This window comes from Syngnathoides biaculeatus, chromosome 2 (genome assembly GCF_019802595.1).
Source record: "Syngnathoides biaculeatus isolate LvHL_M chromosome 2, ASM1980259v1, whole genome shotgun sequence".
Lineage (NCBI taxonomy): Eukaryota > Metazoa > Chordata > Actinopteri > Syngnathiformes > Syngnathidae > Syngnathoides > Syngnathoides biaculeatus.
Window position 1 is genome coordinate 4,838,160 of NC_084641.1, and position 18,885 is coordinate 4,857,044.

The 18,885-nt window shown below is 44.1% G+C and overlaps 2 protein-coding genes across 5 annotated transcripts; both read left to right on the forward strand.

Moving 5' to 3' along the window:
• Positions 1-390: 390 nt before the first annotated feature.
• Positions 391-7,395, forward strand: ccnt1 (cyclin T1). Of its 4 annotated transcripts, none has more exons than XM_061828158.1 (9): positions 391-658; positions 1,366-1,447; positions 1,540-1,668; positions 2,019-2,079; positions 2,600-2,661; positions 2,767-2,825; positions 2,965-3,128; positions 4,268-4,338; positions 4,793-7,395. In XM_061828158.1, exons 1-9 carry the CDS (start codon positions 486-488, stop codon positions 6,038-6,040), a joined length of 2,049 nt encoding a protein of 682 aa, XP_061684142.1. In that variant the 5' UTR covers positions 391-485; the 3' UTR covers positions 6,041-7,395. The 4 variants fall into 4 exon arrangements, with proteins under 4 accessions (XP_061684142.1, XP_061684149.1, XP_061684159.1 ...); XM_061828165.1 differs by having other exon boundaries at positions 2,770-2,825; XM_061828175.1 differs by having other exon boundaries at positions 2,773-2,825.
• Positions 7,396-7,529: 134 nt separating this feature from the next.
• kansl2 (KAT8 regulatory NSL complex subunit 2) lies at positions 7,530-18,001 on the forward strand. The gene is made up of 10 exons (XM_061828196.1): positions 7,530-7,669; positions 9,856-10,116; positions 10,997-11,169; positions 12,129-12,246; positions 14,003-14,166; positions 14,249-14,412; positions 15,988-16,084; positions 17,272-17,525; positions 17,597-17,788; positions 17,862-18,001. The coding sequence occupies exons 2-10, from the start codon at positions 9,863-9,865 to the stop codon at positions 17,904-17,906; spliced, it is 1,461 nt and encodes a 486-aa protein (XP_061684180.1). The 5' UTR covers positions 7,530-7,669; positions 9,856-9,862; the 3' UTR covers positions 17,907-18,001.
• Positions 18,002-18,885: the final 884 nt, after the last annotated feature.

An 18,885-nucleotide genomic window follows, 5' to 3' on the forward strand; every position in this document is an offset into this window, starting at 1 on the left:
AATTTGACTGTAGGTTAGGTGGTCTTTCTGCAAATCTAAGAAGAAACTGCAGCAGTTTCAAGCTGAAGATGATGCACAAAAAGAAAAAACTGGGGCATCTTGATACGGATGACTCCTTGACACCCCTCTGGTGAGGTGTTTCGAGCACATCCGACCAGAAAGAGACCCCAGGGATGACCCAGAACACGCTGGAGAGACTGTCTATGTCTCTCGGCCGGCCCTCCGGAAGAGCTGGATGAAGTGGCTGGGGGAAAGGGAAGTCTCGTGTATCTGTAAATTGCAGATATCTTTAATGAAAATTCCAACGTTCCATCGGGATAGTCTTGCGACTTGCCAAAAAAAGCCTGCCTTGGTTTTACTGACCCCCGTTGGTGATGGGGGGGTAAAGACACCCTTCCCCTGATTGGGCGCCACGCGGGGCGCACTTCCTGTGACGCGCTCTTGCTTTTGGCGATTTGAACCTCTCCCCCTCCTCCTCCTCAGTGATGGCGGCTTCGCTTCGTTCTCTCTCTGCAAGCTGCCCCAACAAATGGTATTACAGCAGGCAAGAGATCGACGACAACCCGTCTCGGCGAGCCGGACTCGAGCCGGACAAGGAGCTGTCGTACAGGCAGCAGGCGGCCAACCTGCTGCAGGACATGGGCCAGCGGCTGAACGTGTATCCGGAGCGGCTAGCCCGCCGAGCATGTTAGCAGCTCACCGAGATTTGTCGATCTGTTTACGGAATCTCTTCGTTATCTTGGGTCGAGTCAGGTCTGCACGGGCGTTTGTTCAGCTCCTGGGCGTTCTTTTGCTCTCCTGCGGGGCTTTGCCGGCCAGCGAGCGGCGTCTCGGCCGCTAGCGGATCCGCGAAGGCCTCGGGCCTTTCTTTAGCTTTTGCTCGAACGTCGACACTTCCAGTCCGACATAAGAAACGGTCCGCTGCCAGCAAATGTGCACTCCTCCACTTTTCTTTTGTGTGTGTGTGTGAGACGACGAATGTTTTTGACTAATGTTTTTTTTCAGAAGATTTGCAGAATCATTTTGATTTGCGACGCTGTAACATTGTTATGATCTGAAGGAGTGCAAAATAGCTCCAAGCCGCCGCGTTCTCGTCCTGTTTATAAAAAAGCTGAGAGTTTACTCAGCTACGTCGATCTAAATTCTTTTATAAAACATCTATGACAAATGACAGTTTCCCTCTCAATTGAAATTGTAGGTCAAGCAGAGGCTTTTAAGTTATAGTCTCTTCGATCTTAGGTTGGCGTTCTTAACGATAGGTTAATATTCCGTTTTTAAAAAAACATTTCTTTATACAGTTGTTGTGTTAGTTTATGTGATGCAAGTCAATCATTTCCAGTGTTCACCTTAACAAGCAAATATTAGGTCCCAGCTTACAATTAATACAGCCATCGTGTACATGCATCGGTTCTACATGGTCCAGTCGTTCACCAGATTTCACAGAAATGTGAGTATGCTACTTGTGTGATGCAGCGCACATTTTCATGTCGCTAGATATTGGCTGAGAATTCATTAATGTTTTTGTTTTTAAACCTTCAGGTCATTTCTCCTGCGGCTCTTTTCCTGGCTGCCAAGGTTGAGGAGCAGCCCCGAAAGCTGGAACATGTGATCAAGGTGGCCCACGCCTGTCTGAATCCACAGGAGCCCTCGCCAGACGTCCGCAGTGAAGTAAGTGTTAAATCCTAAAAAGGCTTCATTTGTAACCCACCCAGTCCCGCATTTTTCCAGTGGGGTGCAGCAGTGTCTTCTGATTTGCATTGAATAAACCTCTGCAAAGTTCCACATTGCTTTCAGCTATTTGACTCCTAAGCAGCTCAACTTAAAACCTTTTTGTTTGAGCAATGGTGGCATTCACAGTTTCAAAAACAATGGATGCCAAAAAGTCATCTTATCAAGATCCCCCAGAACCGTTTCAGATAATTACACGTTACCAAAAGCACACTGCATGACCAGCTGATCTTGTTTAACAACGGATAGAGGCCTTGCAGTGAGTAATGTGCCTGTCCTCTCAACCTCAGGCCTACCTGCAACAAGCCCAAGACCTGGTCATTCTTGAGAGCATAATACTCCAGACCTTGGGTAAGTTGGGAAGGAAAGCCGGGCTCCCTCGATTTTCCCTCCCTGTCATTCTCAAGAAGTAACCTGTTTTTACTTTTGTTCAACAGAAACTTGCTACGCAGTTCACAACACTGCAAAGTCTCATGTTCATGCCTCACCAACCCACTGAAATTGTCGACTTTTTCAAATCCTCGCAGTCTCTCATCTCCTTTTTTCCCCCCTCTTCAACTAAAGCCATCTGTTTGAAGACGACGCTATGTCCTGCCGAATCCTTCCCCATTTATATAGCTCAAGCGAAAAGAGTAGTAGCGATAAGCTTGACTGTCATTAAAGCTCGATGGACACACCATTCATGTCGTTGTCAATAAACCTTCAATCTCTCCATTTAGGACAGAAAATTACTGGAAGACCCCATGAAAATGTCAATCGAATTAGCTCTCTGTTTGGTCTATCACAGGAGCAGTTTGTTTACCTTCGAAATGGGACTGCTGCAGTTCTCATCTTTTTTTTTTGTTTTTTTTTTTGTCTTGTGTTCTTACAGCGTTTGAAATCACCATCGACCACCCGCATACACATGTTGTCAAGTGCACCCAGCTGGTCCGAGGTGAGCCTTAAAAGACACTTAAGAGCTCATTTTGGAGGGCTTGTATATAGTACTTTAGTGTTGCTTTGAAGTGTCTCAGATTTTAAGTACGTTTCTCTGTTGTTGTTGTTGTTTCAGCAAGTAAGGATCTGGCCCAAACGTCTTACTTCATGGCCACCAACAGGTATATTCCCTGTTCACGTGTGCAGGCGAATGCTTATTTTAAATATGCATTCAATTGAACTTTGGGAACTGAATTTGTGCATCTGTCTTTCTCTCCTTTCTGCTTTCCTTGCTCACCTGGGATGTATGCTGCCATGTAGTCTCCACTTGACCACATTCTGCCTCCAATACAGTCCACCGGTCGTGGCTTGCGTGTGCATCCACCTGGCCTGCAAGTGGTCCAACTGGGAGATTCCTGTCTCCACAGATGGCAAACACTGGTGGGAATATGTTGACCCCACAGTCACCCTCAAGCTGCTGGATGGTATGTGCACTTAGTTGGGGGGGGGGGGGGGGGGGTTTGAAGCCACCTCCCACGTGAATGTGAACTGATTGATCCTTCAGATTTCAGTCACAATGTGACAAAATTTTCTAAAAATGAAAGTCAAAATGTTGAGTGGGGTTGAGATGGCCACTTCAAATTGTGGTCCATGCTAGTTTCCAAAAATGCCCACTAAAAATCCCTTTGTAGTCTTTTCAGAGTACGGAACGACTGAATGATTGTGAATGCAATAATGTGAATCACTAGAAAAGGATTTTGTTATAGCAAACTTAGTTCCAAAAATTTCCACTGCAAACCCCTTTGTAGTCATTAGGGGGGCAAAGGAATGCGTGAACAACATTATTCTTTACACCCAAAGCTAACCTAAATTAATATAGATATGTAATTATCAGTGTGGAGTCTGCTCCAAGTTATGATATAAGTCTTGAAATTGATTGTTTAAAAATCAACTTGACAAAATATCACAAAACTTGCAACCCGACTTGGATTTGAACAGCACTGACTCGAGATTGCCTGTGGCGTCGAGGCCGTTGACTTGAAAAGCTAGGGAGAGATTCAAACACCCAGCAGTTCCCTCTCAATGGTGCGAAAGTTTATATTACAGGAATTTCAGAATGAGAATCATAATGGTGATGTTCTCAGCTATCACTCTGGTGGAAAGGTCTTACCTTACACTGATGAGAATGATCAATTTGGAAAAACACTGAAAATGTCGGGGGGGGGGGGTTAAGTTTCCTCCTGGATATTTTTTGCTCCTATCGGAACACAGAGTGCACAGCACTTTGCCGGGAATGTCCACTTTTTGTATGTGTTCAGTTAGACATGTTGATACCGTTTTCGGTCCTATCTGCACGGTTACACTTTTTTCAAGCCATTCCCGTCTGAAACGTTTTTGGATTCCAGCATCCTTGTCAATTGCCCTCACTCGATCTTCATCCCTTTTTTTTTCTAACACTTTCGCCATCGTAAAACTTTGAACACACAGTCGCTCAGTTCGCGCTATCTCAGTCCCACGCGCCATTACTTGGCTAACTAACAAGTTACACTGCAATTCTTTTAAATTGTTTGTAATTCTGTTCATGTGACGTCGCCTTCCACATTTCTCCAACTATTTGATTCAGAGCTCACACACGAGTTCCTGCAGATTTTGGAGAAAACGCCCAGCAGATTGAAACGGATCCGTAACTGGAAGGTACATAAGATTTTATTTCCAGTGTGGTGGTGGGGCGTCGCCCTGTCATGAGCCTGAAAAAGCGCAGAAATATTTATATGCCCAGTTAAAATACGATATGATATACACTATCGTTTAGCTTTAATTTGAGAAGTTTCCCCGAGCCTGATCCACAGACTGTTGGCGGCTTTCATGCTGCCTTTGGGATGTTTTCCAATTTGTTTTATTATTATTTTTTTAGGGATTTTTCCATTAAGACTATTTCTGTCATTTTGTGTGACTTTTGACACATGAGGTCTTGTTTCCCAGTGTTGCTGTTTCCACTTATTACTATTATTATTACTTATTCCACTTAGATCAGATTGTTAGCTCACGTTTGAGGGATTGGATTCCAGAACACTAACAAATTCTGTGGAAAGTGTCTAACTTCGTAAATAGCTGTAATTTTGCAACCCAATGTGTTGTTGCTTCTCAGGCTGGTGGTCAGACACCAAAAGCCAAGCCCAAAGTCCAGGAGGAGGGAGACCAGAGGGACACCATGATGAGCATGATCTCCATGGCCTCCTCGGAGAGCACTGTGGCAGGCCTGATGAGCCTCTCTGCGCCGCCCTCCGCCTCATCGGTGGCAGACAAAGACAGCGGGCTGCCTGACAGTGCGCCCGCCTGGAGCAGTAACAGTCAGGGGGCCCCCGAGCAGCAGTCCAACCACGAGGTCCACGCCCCTGCCAAGGTGTCATTAAGTGAGTACCGCGCCAAGAATGCTGATGTCCTGGCTGCTCAGAAGAGGAAGTTGGAGAACATGGAGGCTAGCGTGAAGAGGGACTACGCCAACGCTGCCCAGGTTCTCATTGGCCAGCAGCAAAGGAAGGAGAAACAACAGCAACACCAGTCCGCCTCGTCTTCCTCCGACCCATCCGACCCGTCGCCCATTATTCTAAAAATCCCCCTGGAAAAGGAGAGACATGATAGAAGCGCCTTGAAAATGCGACTTCCCCTCGCTGGCGGAGGTGGCGCCAGAGTTAAGGACCAGGACGTCAAAATGCGGATTCGTGTGCCTGACAAGCAGAGAGGGGGGTCTGGTGAGGAGGGCAAGAGCAGGGACAAGCACAGGGGGGAGCGTTCAAACCACCACCATCATCACCACCACCACAATCATCACCATCACCACCACCACCACCCTTCCTCCAGCACCAGCTCCAGTTCCCTTTCCTCTTTACACAAACACTCGTCCAGTTCTAGCAACGCAGTAGGAGGTGGCAAAAAAGTCACCAGTGACTCGTCCCGAACGAGCTCGTCCTCGTCGTCGCGCAAGAGGACGTATGCCCAAGACCCTTCAGTGGGATCTCATCCCGCTTCCAAAGTCAGCAAGCCTTCTCGGAATCCCTACCAATTGCCCTCTCTGTCTTCCTCCTCTGACATTCTCCCTGGTCTTGGCCTCCCCCACCACCCCCCGGCGAGCTACTCTCACCTCAAAGGCGACAAGACTGACGCCAACGGACATGGCGGGACGGGCAGCGCCCAGTCCAATGAGTACCAGGACACGTTTGAGATGTTGAATTCTCTCCTGAGCGCACAGGGGGTGCAGCCCTCACAGCCGTCAATGTTTGACTATAGATCCCAGTATGGGGACTACAAGTACTCAAGTGGGTCCAGGGGGGGCAATGCCAGACCTCCACCCCTGCCTTCAGACCCTCCTCCCTCTCTTCCACCGCTACCCAAATGACTTTTGTTCTTTTCGGTATGGTCTGATTTTTACGAGTCAATTTTTTTAACGGCTGTCTCATGATCATGACTTGTGACTGAGGCCATTTCAAACATTTTATTTTGACTGACTTTTACTCAAAAGGCTTGAAAAGCTTTATGTCCCTAGGAAGATGTTATTTCGGCTAATTGTTGTCCATTTTGCTCATCCCAAGTTTCAGAGGAGATTAAGGATATTGTATAAGATGACCACACACACACCCATCAGGTCATATTTTTATAGTTATTTATTGATTAATTCGTTTTTTATCTTTGTCCCCCTGCAATGATCAACATTTGACACTGTATAGAAAAGTGACTATCTCCACAGCAGACATAACCCAAAAAGATAGGCTTCCCTCCCCCTCATGGTGTTATACTTTCTACGTCATTTGATAAATGTATGCAAAGATTGCAAAATGTTTAAAACAATACATAAAATATTTTTACAGTTTGTTAAAAAAAAAACAGTAAAGTTTGTATGTTTTGTGTCTAGCAGTCATTGTTTTAAATGGTTGTAAAAGGATAAGCATACTTATTAACAAAGGTGCACCGAGAGAGAGAGAGAATGTTTTGTGGGTCAGAAAGTCTAATGATTCAAAAGCATCATGCTCATTGGCACATTGATGCAATAGATTTTGAATTGTCCTTCAGAATCTTTCTCATCATGTTTAGATTTATTTGATGGTGACCACATCAAGGTATTGATTAACCAACTTGTTAGTTGTCTGTCATATGGACAGTCCTTTTTGGGAGTGTACACCTGTGAGCTAATGGCTGGTCTGATGTAATCATGTTAAAGTTGCCTGGGTCCGTTTGCGTTGTACATTCAACTAACCCTATCCAGCTCCCAGTAGTTATGTTATCCATCAATAAGGATCCCATTTGCGTGATTGGGGAAAAAGATGCCAGATGTTCAAGCAGGTGTACCTCAATGATTTATCCCATCTTTTTGTTTCGCCACAAAATACTGTGGAGCTGAACATAAAATGACCCCTTAATATATTTTAGTTTGTGCATTTGCTTTGTGGTTTCCATTTGCACACTATTTTGTAACTGTGGAATGAGTAAATGCACTGAAATGTGAGGTTTTTACCTTCAGTGTAAGTGTGAAACTAGTCTAAATCTTATGGGGTCGTGAAATAACCTTAAAACTGCCATGCAACAGAGCAATGCAAATCAGTTCATTTACCTTTTCCTGCGTCTTGGAGTTTTATAATGCACACAGGAGTGGTAATGATTGACATCTTAGTGGGATTTCTTCTCCAGGTAACCTGTTGTACGTGACTGGTTGTTTTTCCATTGTGTATTTTTTCACATTAAAGTCAAATACTTGAACGGATGGCTTGTAAACTTATTTCGTAATTTTTATCACAAGTGCGGTTTTGTTGGCGTAAACCGTAAAAAACGTTTTTGGTAGAGTTTTATTTTTGGGTGGGTTTTGCACAAGTGACATCACTTGACGTTGAGCTATGGCCTACTGGAGCCAATCAAAACTTGTGGGGGGCGGGCTAACGTGGATTTGGCGGTGGTTGGTTGTCGTCGGCGACAGGCTTCTGGGTTGCGGCGCATTGTGCATCGGTAGCTAGGTTGCGGCGGACTGCGACGAGAGGTACGTGACGTAATTACTCGCTTCAAATAGACTGAATGAACTCATCTGACCGTCATGGAAACCTTTCATTGGGCTTCATGAAGCGTTGTCCCTTACGGTGAGGGAACGCGCCACATGTTGGCCGCAAACTGAAGATCAGCGTTAGCTGGGAAGAGCAACTCCCAAACAAAGATGGCGCCGCCATCTAACAGTGACGCCGTCGCGTTATTAGGATTCCCACACAGTTTCCTGGCAGGACACGCCCTGCTCTGATATAACTGGCTCCAGGCCGTGCGCCACTGCACGATGATTGGCTGTTAAATTCGTATATGCCGTCCCTTACTGCTTCCAGACTGGGGTAGATGTGGCGTCAACGTGATTCCCAGTAACCCATTCAAAACCGTCTTCAGACCCAACTCTAGCCCTAAACCTAGCCATAAGCGTCTTTAAAAAAAAAAAAATTCCAGCAGATGTGATACATATTTTGGATAGGAATCTCGTTAAATGTGCATAGACGTAGCAGCCAATCATGTTGCAGAGGAGCCTGACCTCCCAAGAAACTATGTGGGAATCCGAATAACGCGATGAGACGAAGTAGAGGCGGGCGGAAGCCCGTGTCGGCCTGCTCCAAGCTTGGAAGAGAAAGAAGCCGTTTCCACGCTCTTCTTGTTTGATGTTATTGATTTAAATGATTTTTACAGGGTGCCCGTTTGTTCACATACCTTTCTGTTTGTCTATAAAAGCTTGACGCTTCAAAGCAGGGATGTTCTGTCTCTTTATCATTTTTACGTTTTGTTGTTTTTGAGTTTGGCTTCTTGGAAAACCCATTTCAGTCGTCTGTATGGTTTGCCTGTATTGAGGACTGCCAAAAAAATGTTCTCACACTAAAGACGACTGCCGACTGGCTTGGCATGGTAGCTGGTGGTCAATGCGTCTGCCTCCCGTTTCTGACGCTGGGTTCCGACTCTCTGCTCTTGCATGTTCTCCCATTGCTTGCGGGTATTCTGGCTTCCTCCCATATTTGAAAAACATTCACGTTATCTTAAAGGAAGATTATTATAAAATGCATGTGTAAAATAAACCCTCCAATGTGAAGTAATATTATTATTACATATATTTTGAACATTACTTGAAAAAAAATGAAAACAAAGAACATGTGGAAGGTCTGTATTATGCCCCTCCGTCAGCGTCAGGCTCCTCTCCAACACATCAATTTCCGACTGTGTATATTCTGGCTCAAACGCTTGAACATTGTATATTGTTATTTTTTGTTTTGTTTGCTCAATGGCGGGAGGAGTAATAACACAGAGCATCGACTCGCTGTTATACTGGCTTTATTGGCTCTTAGTACACAACACTTCCTGGCTTGTAATTACGGCAATGTGCGCGTGCACGTCCCTTCCAGCCCCTGCCGCCGCCAGCCCCAGTTGATCGCAAGAGGCTGGCTGCTTGAAAAGTAGATCTTGGGGTTAAAAAAAAAAGTCTGGCCACCCCTGCTGTATATTCTCTATATCTAAACCAACTCCTCAGAAAAGCATCAAAAAAATCTCTGCAGTCCACATAATGGGATTATTGTTTGTCGTCAGTGCCACCCCCCTCTCCAACACGTCAATTTCCACCTGTGTGTATTTGGCTCAAACGCACAGGCTTGAACATTGTACATTATCCTATTTTTGTTTTGTTTGTAATTATTTTTGACAAAAATCGGCCACAAATTACCAGATAGTGGACGTGAGATGTTCGGTGAAACGTGTCCACGAGCAAAGGCGGGGTCAGAACAGGGAAGCACTGCAGGTGTGGAAAACGCTGATGGCTGTCAGTTTTCCAGCCAGGCTCATTGGAATGTCTGACCGAGAGAAGAATTTCAACAGTACTTTTCCAATTTAGAGATTTTTTATGGTGAAATCTGCGGATAACTGGCATTTAAAGAAACACTGAACCCTCATCGACTATCTTTTAATGTGTGCTGCCATTCCTATTAGTTTGGACATAGTTTTCCTTTAATTGTGGAGACGAAAATTGTTAATGTGGGGTGTGCCCCTGCATTGGCAATCTTGGGTGGACCTTGCCTTTCACCCAATGTCAGGCACACCAATGATGCAGCGACAATAAGTTGGATAGAAAGGTGCTATATAACTGCAATGTATTATTATTTTTGCCCATTTTTCTTGCCCTGCCTAAGTTGCACTTTGTGAAACTGTTTGCAGAGTTGCAATGAACAGGATCCGAATCCACGTCCTGCCGAGTAGCCGGAACCGGCTGACGCAGCACACCACGCGTCCTCAGGAGGCGCAGACATGCGCCTTCACGCAGCGGCCGTGCTCTCAACCACGCCTGGACGGCTTGGAGTTCTGCATCAAACACATTTTGGAAGACAAGAGCGCCCCATACAAGCAATGCAATTACGTCTCTGCTAAAAATGGCAAACGCTGCCCCAATGCTGCTCCAAAGGTCGAGAGGAAAGATGGGTAAGGGAAGCTTTACAGGAAACGCTGTTCCGAGTCGTCATTCTGGGACTTGCCCTTGCCAGTTGTTCCCAACTCATGACTGGCTTTTATAGAAGTTAAGATCAATCAAGAAAATCTATTGTTTGAAAATGGCCCTCCATCAAAAACATCATGCATGTTCTATTTTTAAACATATTACGGTTTGCAAATAGTTTCTGTTTGATTTATTGGAATTAACTGTGAGTTGAGGTTAATTTAATTAAAAGTGTTATATTCAAGCAACATAAATGTGTTTTTTCAAAAGCACACAACGTTGCAAAATAATGATTTCAACAGCTTTATATGGAACTGGTTCTGGGATCAAGTTTTAAATATTTTACTTTAAAAAATATAATTTAAAAATATTTCAATATTGTCTCCAGTATTACCTTCCTGACTTCTAAAATTAGCAAAAATGCACCCCCTTGTAAACATACCAAAAGTCCAGTACAAAATGTTCCATGATAAGCAATTAATTAAAAATGCAAATGCATTAATTCTTGTGGTAAGACTCGCAATAAGGTTCAGGAGTGGCTTTGCGGGACTTGTTGCCCATTTTTCCTGGAGCATATTTGGGAGGTCACACACTGATGTTGGAGGACAAGGCTGGAATCAGTCTGCTCCAAATCAAGCCAAAAGTCTCTGGGCCATACCAAATCTGTATTTGAATATAGGTCATTTATTTTACTGGCTGTCTTCAAACCACTTCTTGACACCATGTGCCACTTGTGTAGTGTGTCATGCAGCATTCATTCTGTTATTGCATCTATTCTTGAGGCATTTCCAAGTGTGGTAGCATGTGACGCTACTACAACTTTCTGACTCCCTTCCTGCGTTTGTCTGTTTTGTTTTTGTTTTTAAGGGTGACATTCTGTGCCGAGCATGCCCGCAGGAATGCCATGGCCCTCCGCGCTCAAATGAGGAAGGCGTCGTCTGGTCCGTCGCCGGAGACTCTGCTGTCCCAGCTGAGTGGGTACAGCCGCGCAGAGACGCACGGGCTCGATGGAGGTCGCGCTGAAGCAAGTCGTATTCTAGGTAAATGTGATAATGGCTGTCCGGTCACTGGTCATGTCATGTGTCAATTCATCTTCAGGGGCCAGTCGTGAGAGCGAAAAGTTTGACATTTCGGGGCTCTGCACTAACTTTTAAGTAGTTGGTAGCACTGTGCAACCAACTGAAAAAGTCGGTCGCGCCATGATAAGATTTGGCCACACCGTTATTTTGAGGATGTACAGCATGACCATTTTGTTTTTATTCAATTATTATTATTATTTTTTAATTTGTTATGTCCCTGTTTTGCTGTTAGGTCAAGCATACCATAGTTTCGATTGACAGCGATTCGAGAGTTGATGTTTGCAAAATATGTCATTGTGAACAAGAAGTCAAAAGAAAATAACGCAGAATGGCTGTCGCGAGCATCTGTCAGATTGCCCCCTGCAGGGTAGCTGCGGCTGTACAAGTTTCTTAGCGCCACCATCAGGTGTGACTTAAAGAGTGAATAAATAAGGGTAGAAATTACAAAGCATCTTTGAGTTACTTGAAAAGCAAAGGCACTTATTATTATTATTATTATTATTGGAAACCTCAGAACTGTAACGTAGAGGTGCTAACCACTTGAGCACCATGATGCCCAATTGCTTTGATTGTTTATCGTCCTCCTTGTCAATCAAGGTAACTTCAGTCACATGAATCGTCAAAGAGACACTAGTCTCAAAAAAGAGAAATGAGAAACTGATTTAGCTTAATAAGCAGCTTTTAAGGGCCTGTCATTTACCCACTTTTTTTAAAACCCAGAATTATGTAGATTTTTGTAAAACTAAGAATTACGGTAATTAGAGTTTGGACTAAGCATATAATTTTACACTTTCAAATGAATGAGAAACTGGGCATATAAGGTTTCCACTATTTTCTCCTTGTAGTGTCTTCTACTGTATTTTTAGTCAAAAATGTTCTGTTGCATGTGTGCGTAGTCATGTATGAAATGTTTTGTCCAGATGAAGACAGTCCAATGAGTGAGGAGGAGCAGGGTCCCCTGGTACTGGACCAGACATGGAGAGGAGACCCCGAAAGTGAGGGCGACAGCATCGACAGTGACCACGAGGATCCTCTGAAGTAAGACAAATCATCACATCTGTGTTCATTTTCAGGGCTAAGCAAAGCGCTGACTAATGAACTAAGAAGCTCATATTTTTAGCATTGAAGTACTGGGGCATTTCTGCTTTGGTTGTACAGTTAAAGGTCAGAGGGCAAAGGTAAAAAAAAAAAATTCTTCCTAAAGAAACAAAAAAGCCAGTTTACAGTTTTGCAAAAAGACAGCAAGACAAAGATTTTAACTTGTGGAGGGATGTCCTATGTTCTGATGAAACTCAAGTGGAGCTGTTTGGCCATAACGACTAATGTTACATCTGGAAGAAAAAGGTCGAAGTTTTTTGACCTGAGAACACCATACCAACTGTGAAGCATGGAGGTGGAAGCGTCACGTTCTGGGGCTGTTTTGCTACACCAGCAACTGAAACTCTTCATAAACAAACAACATTATGTTGAGATATTAAGGCAACATCTCAAGACATCAACCAGGAAGCTAAAACCTGGGTGCAAATGGGTCTTCCACATGGACAATGAGCCTAAGCATACTGCCAAAATGGTTAAAAAATGGCTTGAGGATAACAAGGTCAATGTCTCAGAGTGGCCATCAAACAGCCCTGATCTGAATCCCATCGAAAATTTGTGGGTAGATCTGAAAAGGCATGTGGGAGGCAGGCAACCGACAAACCTGACTCAGTTACACTAGTTCAGTCAGGAGAAATGGGCCAGGATTCTAGTAGAGTACTATCAGAAGCTTCTGGAAGCTTACCCAAATGTTTGACTCAAGTTTTGCAGTTCAAAGGAAATGCTTCTTGATACTAAGGAAATGTATGTTAACTTTTGACCCCGAAGAAAATAATGTAAAATTCTGAAAGAAATTCTGTCATTATTGTGGCATTTAACAAAATTAAATAATTCTGGTGATCCTGACTGACCTGAAACAGTAGAGGTTTAGTCTGATTGCATTGCTTTAGCACTGTTAGTGCTCGTGAACACGGCTTCGTCACATCACTAAGTCATGAGGGTGAAAAAAGTGCATGTGCCTCTCAACCAAACGAGACACGCAGAGTCCCAACCATTTTGACGTTTTTCAAAAAATGTTCGATCCATGAAAGCCAGATTTTGCATTTACCACCTTTACCTCTAGTGAAAGTCCATCCAGTCATTTTTTGTTGTGTGCATGATTGTGACAAAGCTTTTGCTGTTTTCCTGCCATTATGTAAGTGGCGTGAAAATGTCCTTCAGTGGTTTTGATGCAGCTCTGTTACCGGTGTGTGTGTGTGTGTGTGTGTCTGTGTGTGTGTGTGTGTGTGTGTGGTGTGTGTGTGTGTGTCTGTGTGTGTGTGTGTGTGTGTGTGTGTGTGTGTGTGAGAGAGACAAAGTCCTCATCTGTTTTTACATCTTCCTTTCGTGGTAGCATTTCCTGAGAGTCAGCAGTTATCAGTTTGTCGTAATTTTCATCAGAAAGCAAAAAAAAGGACTTGTAGGTTCCCTGAAGGCTTAGTCATCTCCGTGTGTAACACGTAGCGACAAAAAACAGGGTACTACTGGCTATTAGCTGGTGGCCCATCCTAGCTACTACTAACTACTAACATGGCGCCATCTTAGGGCTTTTTTTTTCTCGCCCCGATAAGAACAGAAGGTGTTGAGTTTTTCCATTGCAGCCACTCACCGGTTGCGTAAAAGTCAGCCGGTCAGTGTGTGGCATACCTAATGTGGCTTTTTATGAGTTTGCCACAAAGGAGCGTCAAGATACAGCTCCTAAATTTGTGCACCCTTCCAGACATGCTGGCGTGTACACGGCAGAGGAGGTGGCGCTCTTCACTCGAGATAAACTCATCAGGCTCCAGTCTCTCTACATTGATCAGTTCAAACGCCTGCAGCATCTGCTGAAGGAGAAGAAGCGCAGATATCTGCACAACCGCAAAATCGAACATGAAACCATCGGTAAATATTGAGTGCTCATCAATCATTAGTCCTGTCACGGGAGACGTCACCGACCAGGCCGCGTGTTTGTGTTTGGACACAGGAAGCAGTCTCCTGACAGGACCTGAAGGCCTGTCTGTAAAGGAGAGGGAGAACCTGAAAAAGCTCAAAGCTCTGCGTCGCTACCGCCGCCGCTATGGTGTCGAAGCTCTGCTGCACCGGCAACTGAGAGAGCGAAGACAGACATTGACGGAAGGAGCTCCTCAGGTACTCAACGGATTTTTTACATGCTGTTCGCCATTCACTCCATCATCTGGTCGCGACACACACTACTACCTACCATAACACATACACTATCTGTGCCTAAACTTGTCTGAAATGTGTGTTGGCATTTCTCTCCCCCAGGCTCTTTCATCGTGCATTGAGCATAATCCCCTGACCATCTATTGGAGTTTTCTTTAGGTTTAAATTTGTTTTGACAGGGACGTGGTGTCAAACCAAGAATGTATATAAAATAATTTATACAGGGATGAGAATTTTGCGGAATTCTGAGTTTTTTCAGCTGAAATTGACATTTTTGTGAAACGTGTACATCCGTTGAGAACATTTTTGGGGGGGGAGAGTAGAGTTCGGCTTGACGCCGGGCGAGGATGTGATCAAGACTGGGCGCAAGCATCTATCGGCAACGCTCGTCAAGAAATTAGTCACAGCTGTGATAGCGGAAAACTGCATTGCTACCTGTTTACAGCATTGCTATCTGTTTGCATTAAAATTGGTGGTTATAATCACGACAACATTCCGATTTCTGGCAGCATTTTGTCGGTATTTTCACTCTGATGTTGAAGATTGCCAGGGAAATTGATAAAAACTACAGGGTAAAAAACTCTTTCAGATGGCCACGGCTTGAAAAAAGTGTAAAATTGTATCAGCATGTCTAATCGAACACATACAAAAAGTGGATGTTCCCGGAAAAGTGCTGTGCACTTATCCAGGAGCATATCCAAACCAGGAAACACAAAGGTAATGTGGATGTAAATTTCTCAAATATTATATAATTGACAACTGTTAATAAGATTAGGCCTATCTGTAGCCCTGGAGGACACGCCTTTTATCGCTCACTTTTATATTTCATGATCTCCCTCTCTCATATAAACAAATTACTTTTGTACTTATTTCTGAAGTGTAACTTATAAGTGCAGTAGCCCATTTTATATATCAGTGTCTACATTTTTATGTCTGAAGTTTGGCAAAATTATTTTGGTTGTTTGGACTCATATTTTAAATTTTCAAAATATTATGATTGCCCTGTATTTGCACCGTTACAAGTAACCAGAGGTCACCATTTAACAGTGTGTTTTATTTTTAAAAAAAATGGTGCCCCACCAACACAGGCATTTTCAGTGTTTTTCCAAATTGGTCATTCTCATCCCTGTTTATAAGATACATAAAATTTTAAGGTCCCCACCACCCAAAAACAAGGTACTTTTTCCTTCATCCAGGAGAAAAAGAGAAATGGCCCTTTTGATGTGTATGTGTGCACCTGCCTGCCTCTCGGTACTTTGTTTTTGGGGTAGCAAAGTACCAACACGTGAAAGGACAAATGGACTGTGAGGACTCAAAAAGAAGCATTGGTTTGCTGAAGTATATCTCCCATGGGAATTGCCCAAAAGTACCCAACTTTGCACTATTGTATGCCAGTTTACAATCTGCGACGCACAATTCAAAAACTGGGGCTGGCGCCGGATTTGTGTTAAGAGATGTACAGTGATGTTGCATTCAGTATTTACAACCGTCGGGGGAAATATGAACACTGCTTTGCTGTCACTATTGGCTATTTTCTAGGTACATTCGCGAGCGGCGCAGGAGAAATGCATTTCCTTCATGGATGGAAGTCGATGCTGCAATCCCTGCCTTCCCCTGACTCGTCACTGCGTCGCCCGTATCCTCACAAAAGACATTTAAACCTTCGGCCCCCATCGTGACCGGTCGCTTGTAGTAGCTTCTGGTTTTAATGGGAGCCCACATGAGCTCCTTCCTGTGGTCTGTTGGTTTATCCACAACACCCAAAGGATAAACCAGTTCAGTTGGAAGGCACAGTCACTTTTTTTTTTCCTTTCTTTTTTTTGGGTGTGGCTTTCCATTTGAGATTACCATGGCTTGGACACTCAAATAGTTACATCATACACCATACAGTTAGAGACATTCAGTCTTCACAATAACAACCTTTCTTGGGCCAATCACGAGATTGTTCTGCCTGTAATGAGATGTCAGTGGAATAGAGATGAATGATGATATATTGTGTGGTAAAGTTTTTGTAATCACTGAACTAACGTCATAATAGGACTTAACATAGAGAGACAAATTTGGCTTTTCAGTGAAGAAGTCTCTATCCAGAGTTGCATAAGGCTTTTTTTTTTTTTTTTTTTTTTTAAGAGAATGTGGTTCAGATCAGGCCTTTGTGTTTGCTTGTCATATTTTGGGGCTTTTACCACCTCTGATCATGGTCAGTTTCCATCACACAGGTGTCATCAGACTTGTAGCACGTAAACATGACTAGAGTTTGCCATCTTTGTGGAATTTTCTGAAAAACATGAACTGACTGGTTCAAACGGCTTGAAAATCTACTAGAACAAAGCAGTTCACAGTTGATGACTGACGTACGCTAACAATGTTCCATTGGGGCTATGTAAGTAGAGTTTTTAGGGAAAGTAATGCCATTTGAAACGTAAGGGTCATTTGGATATCTCGACTCGAGGAAACAATGGGAATTTTGGCCAGTATGAAGTTATTGGTGGAAATTCTGAACTGAACCTCTTCAGGCAGTCAGAGTCGGGCTTCCCCAAGGAGCAGACAAAAGGGTCCAAGAAATATATTTAGAAATGTTCAAATAATGTTTCACTCTCATTTGAAGTTTTTTTTCATTTGTTTGTTTTTTTTAACCAGAATTTCTATTGGCTAATATCACACACTATACTCAGGTTGAAGTAGCCATTCCAACCAGACTCAGCAATCGGACAGTCATTATTTGTTAATCTTCTTAAGGGCTGTTGCTTCATTCCCTCTTTTTGCTTTTTCCAACTTTGAGTGATTTAGACTCCTGGTAATCCTTGACAGTCGCACCATCAGATATCTTCCAGGACGGCAACCAGGTTCTTTTCAGAAGCTGCCCGGGAACCAAGGACATCCCGTGCGAACGTACGGTGCACATGGGCCAATCGGATGACCCCCGTTGCCCGCTTCACCTCCCCCTGCCTCCTCCCATGTATCAGCCAGAGCAGGAGCCCCCCCCGCAGGAGCACCTGACCCCCACCGGCAGAGACCTTTACCTGAGCGCTGCCGAGCTCCAGCCCACTGAGAGCCTACCCCTGGAATTCAGTGATGTGCGTGGAATCCGGTCTGACTGATTCGATGCCGCGGTTGCCGGTTAACCTGCCAACCTCCTGTTCTACAGGACCTGGATGTGGAAGGAGATGGGATGCAGGGTCCGCCATCCCCCCTTCAGTTTGACACAGCCCTAGCCCTCGAAGACCAGACCATCCGTGCGATTGCCGAGGCCCCAATGGACCTCCTAACCGCCGATGACCCGGATCAGGTAGATCTAGATGCGTCAGGACAGGACATCAACGACATTGCAGATGAGCAGGTTTGCTGCAGTCGATCGCTTGGGCTCGCTTCTGATCCTCTTCTTTGATGACGGGACCGTATTTTTCCGACAGGTTGCGTCCGAGGTGGGGGGAGCCAAAGAAGACGCTCCCAGATGAAGAAATGGGTCTTTGTTTTTGAAACATTTTCAAATGTTCACTAGTTGCTCTTTGATTGGTCCTCTATACTCACAATAAACTCTGCACTCATCCTGTTTGGTGGTTGAATACAGTTTTTGAAATCTTTTTTGCTATTTGTGGGAAGTAGGGGAAGCCAATCACTGACACCCCCCTGCAAAACTATAATTGCAATATAAAAATACTATATATACTCCAAAGAACAGTCCCCAAATATATTTCCAATATTTTCTAACATAAGTAAGTTTACTCTTTCTAACTTTGCTTTCAAAATATCTAACTCTGGCTGTGCCTCGAATGAGCTCATTTCCAATCCTATCCAAGCTGAGATAGAACCTCAACATCATTTCCACCACCTCCAGATCTTTTTCCTGTCATCTCTACAGTCCCACTGTCTCTAATCTGTACATCAAGTAAACTTTGCCCTTCATCCTGACAGACTCTTCTGTCACATAACACACCAGACGCCTTCCTCCACAGTCGGCATTGCTTTGAACTGCTGACCCGAAGTATTTAAAGTCCTCCACTCTCACTATCTCGTAACCATTTCGCCTCACTCTTCCATGTCCACTGGTCTCATTCATGCACCAGTATTCTGCCTTTCTTTGGCTAATCTTAATTGCTCTCCTTCCCAGTGCATGCCTCCACCTTTCTAACTGTTCCTCCGCCTGCAGGATACAACGCCATCTTTGAACATTACGGTCCATGGGGATTACAGTTTAACCTCAGCTATCAGTCTATCCATCACCACTGAAAATAGGAAGGTGCTCTGGGCTGATCCCTGATGCACTTCCACCTTTAATTGGAACTGGCACACTTTTCCTCCTTCAGGAATCTCAACTGGTCGTATTTTGTGAAAATAAGGTGGTTAAAAAAAAATCCACAACCACCTCTCAACAATGCTTCCATACCTCCACAGATATGTCATCAGGACCAATTGCCTTTCCATTTTTATTCATCT

Bases quoted from the DNA above. Each gene is read 5' to 3' on its own strand.
- ccnt1 (XM_061828158.1), top strand. From the start codon at position 486: ATGGCGGCTTCGCTTCGTTCTCTCTCTGCAAGCTGCCCCAACAAATGG. The intron at 659-1,365 runs GTATCCGGAGCG...AGCAAATATTAG, and splicing joins ATGGGCCAGCGGCTGAACGT to GTCCCAGCTTACAATTAATA. The intron at 1,669-2,018 runs GTAAGTGTTAAA...TCTCAACCTCAG, and splicing joins CGCCAGACGTCCGCAGTGAA to GCCTACCTGCAACAAGCCCA.
- kansl2 (XM_061828196.1), top strand. From the start codon at position 9,863: ATGAACAGGATCCGAATCCACGTCCTGCCGAGTAGCCGGAACCGGCTG. The intron at 12,247-14,002 runs GTAAGACAAATC...GCACCCTTCCAG, and splicing joins GACCACGAGGATCCTCTGAA to ACATGCTGGCGTGTACACGG. The intron at 17,526-17,596 runs GTGCGTGGAATC...CCTGTTCTACAG, and splicing joins TACCCCTGGAATTCAGTGAT to GACCTGGATGTGGAAGGAGA.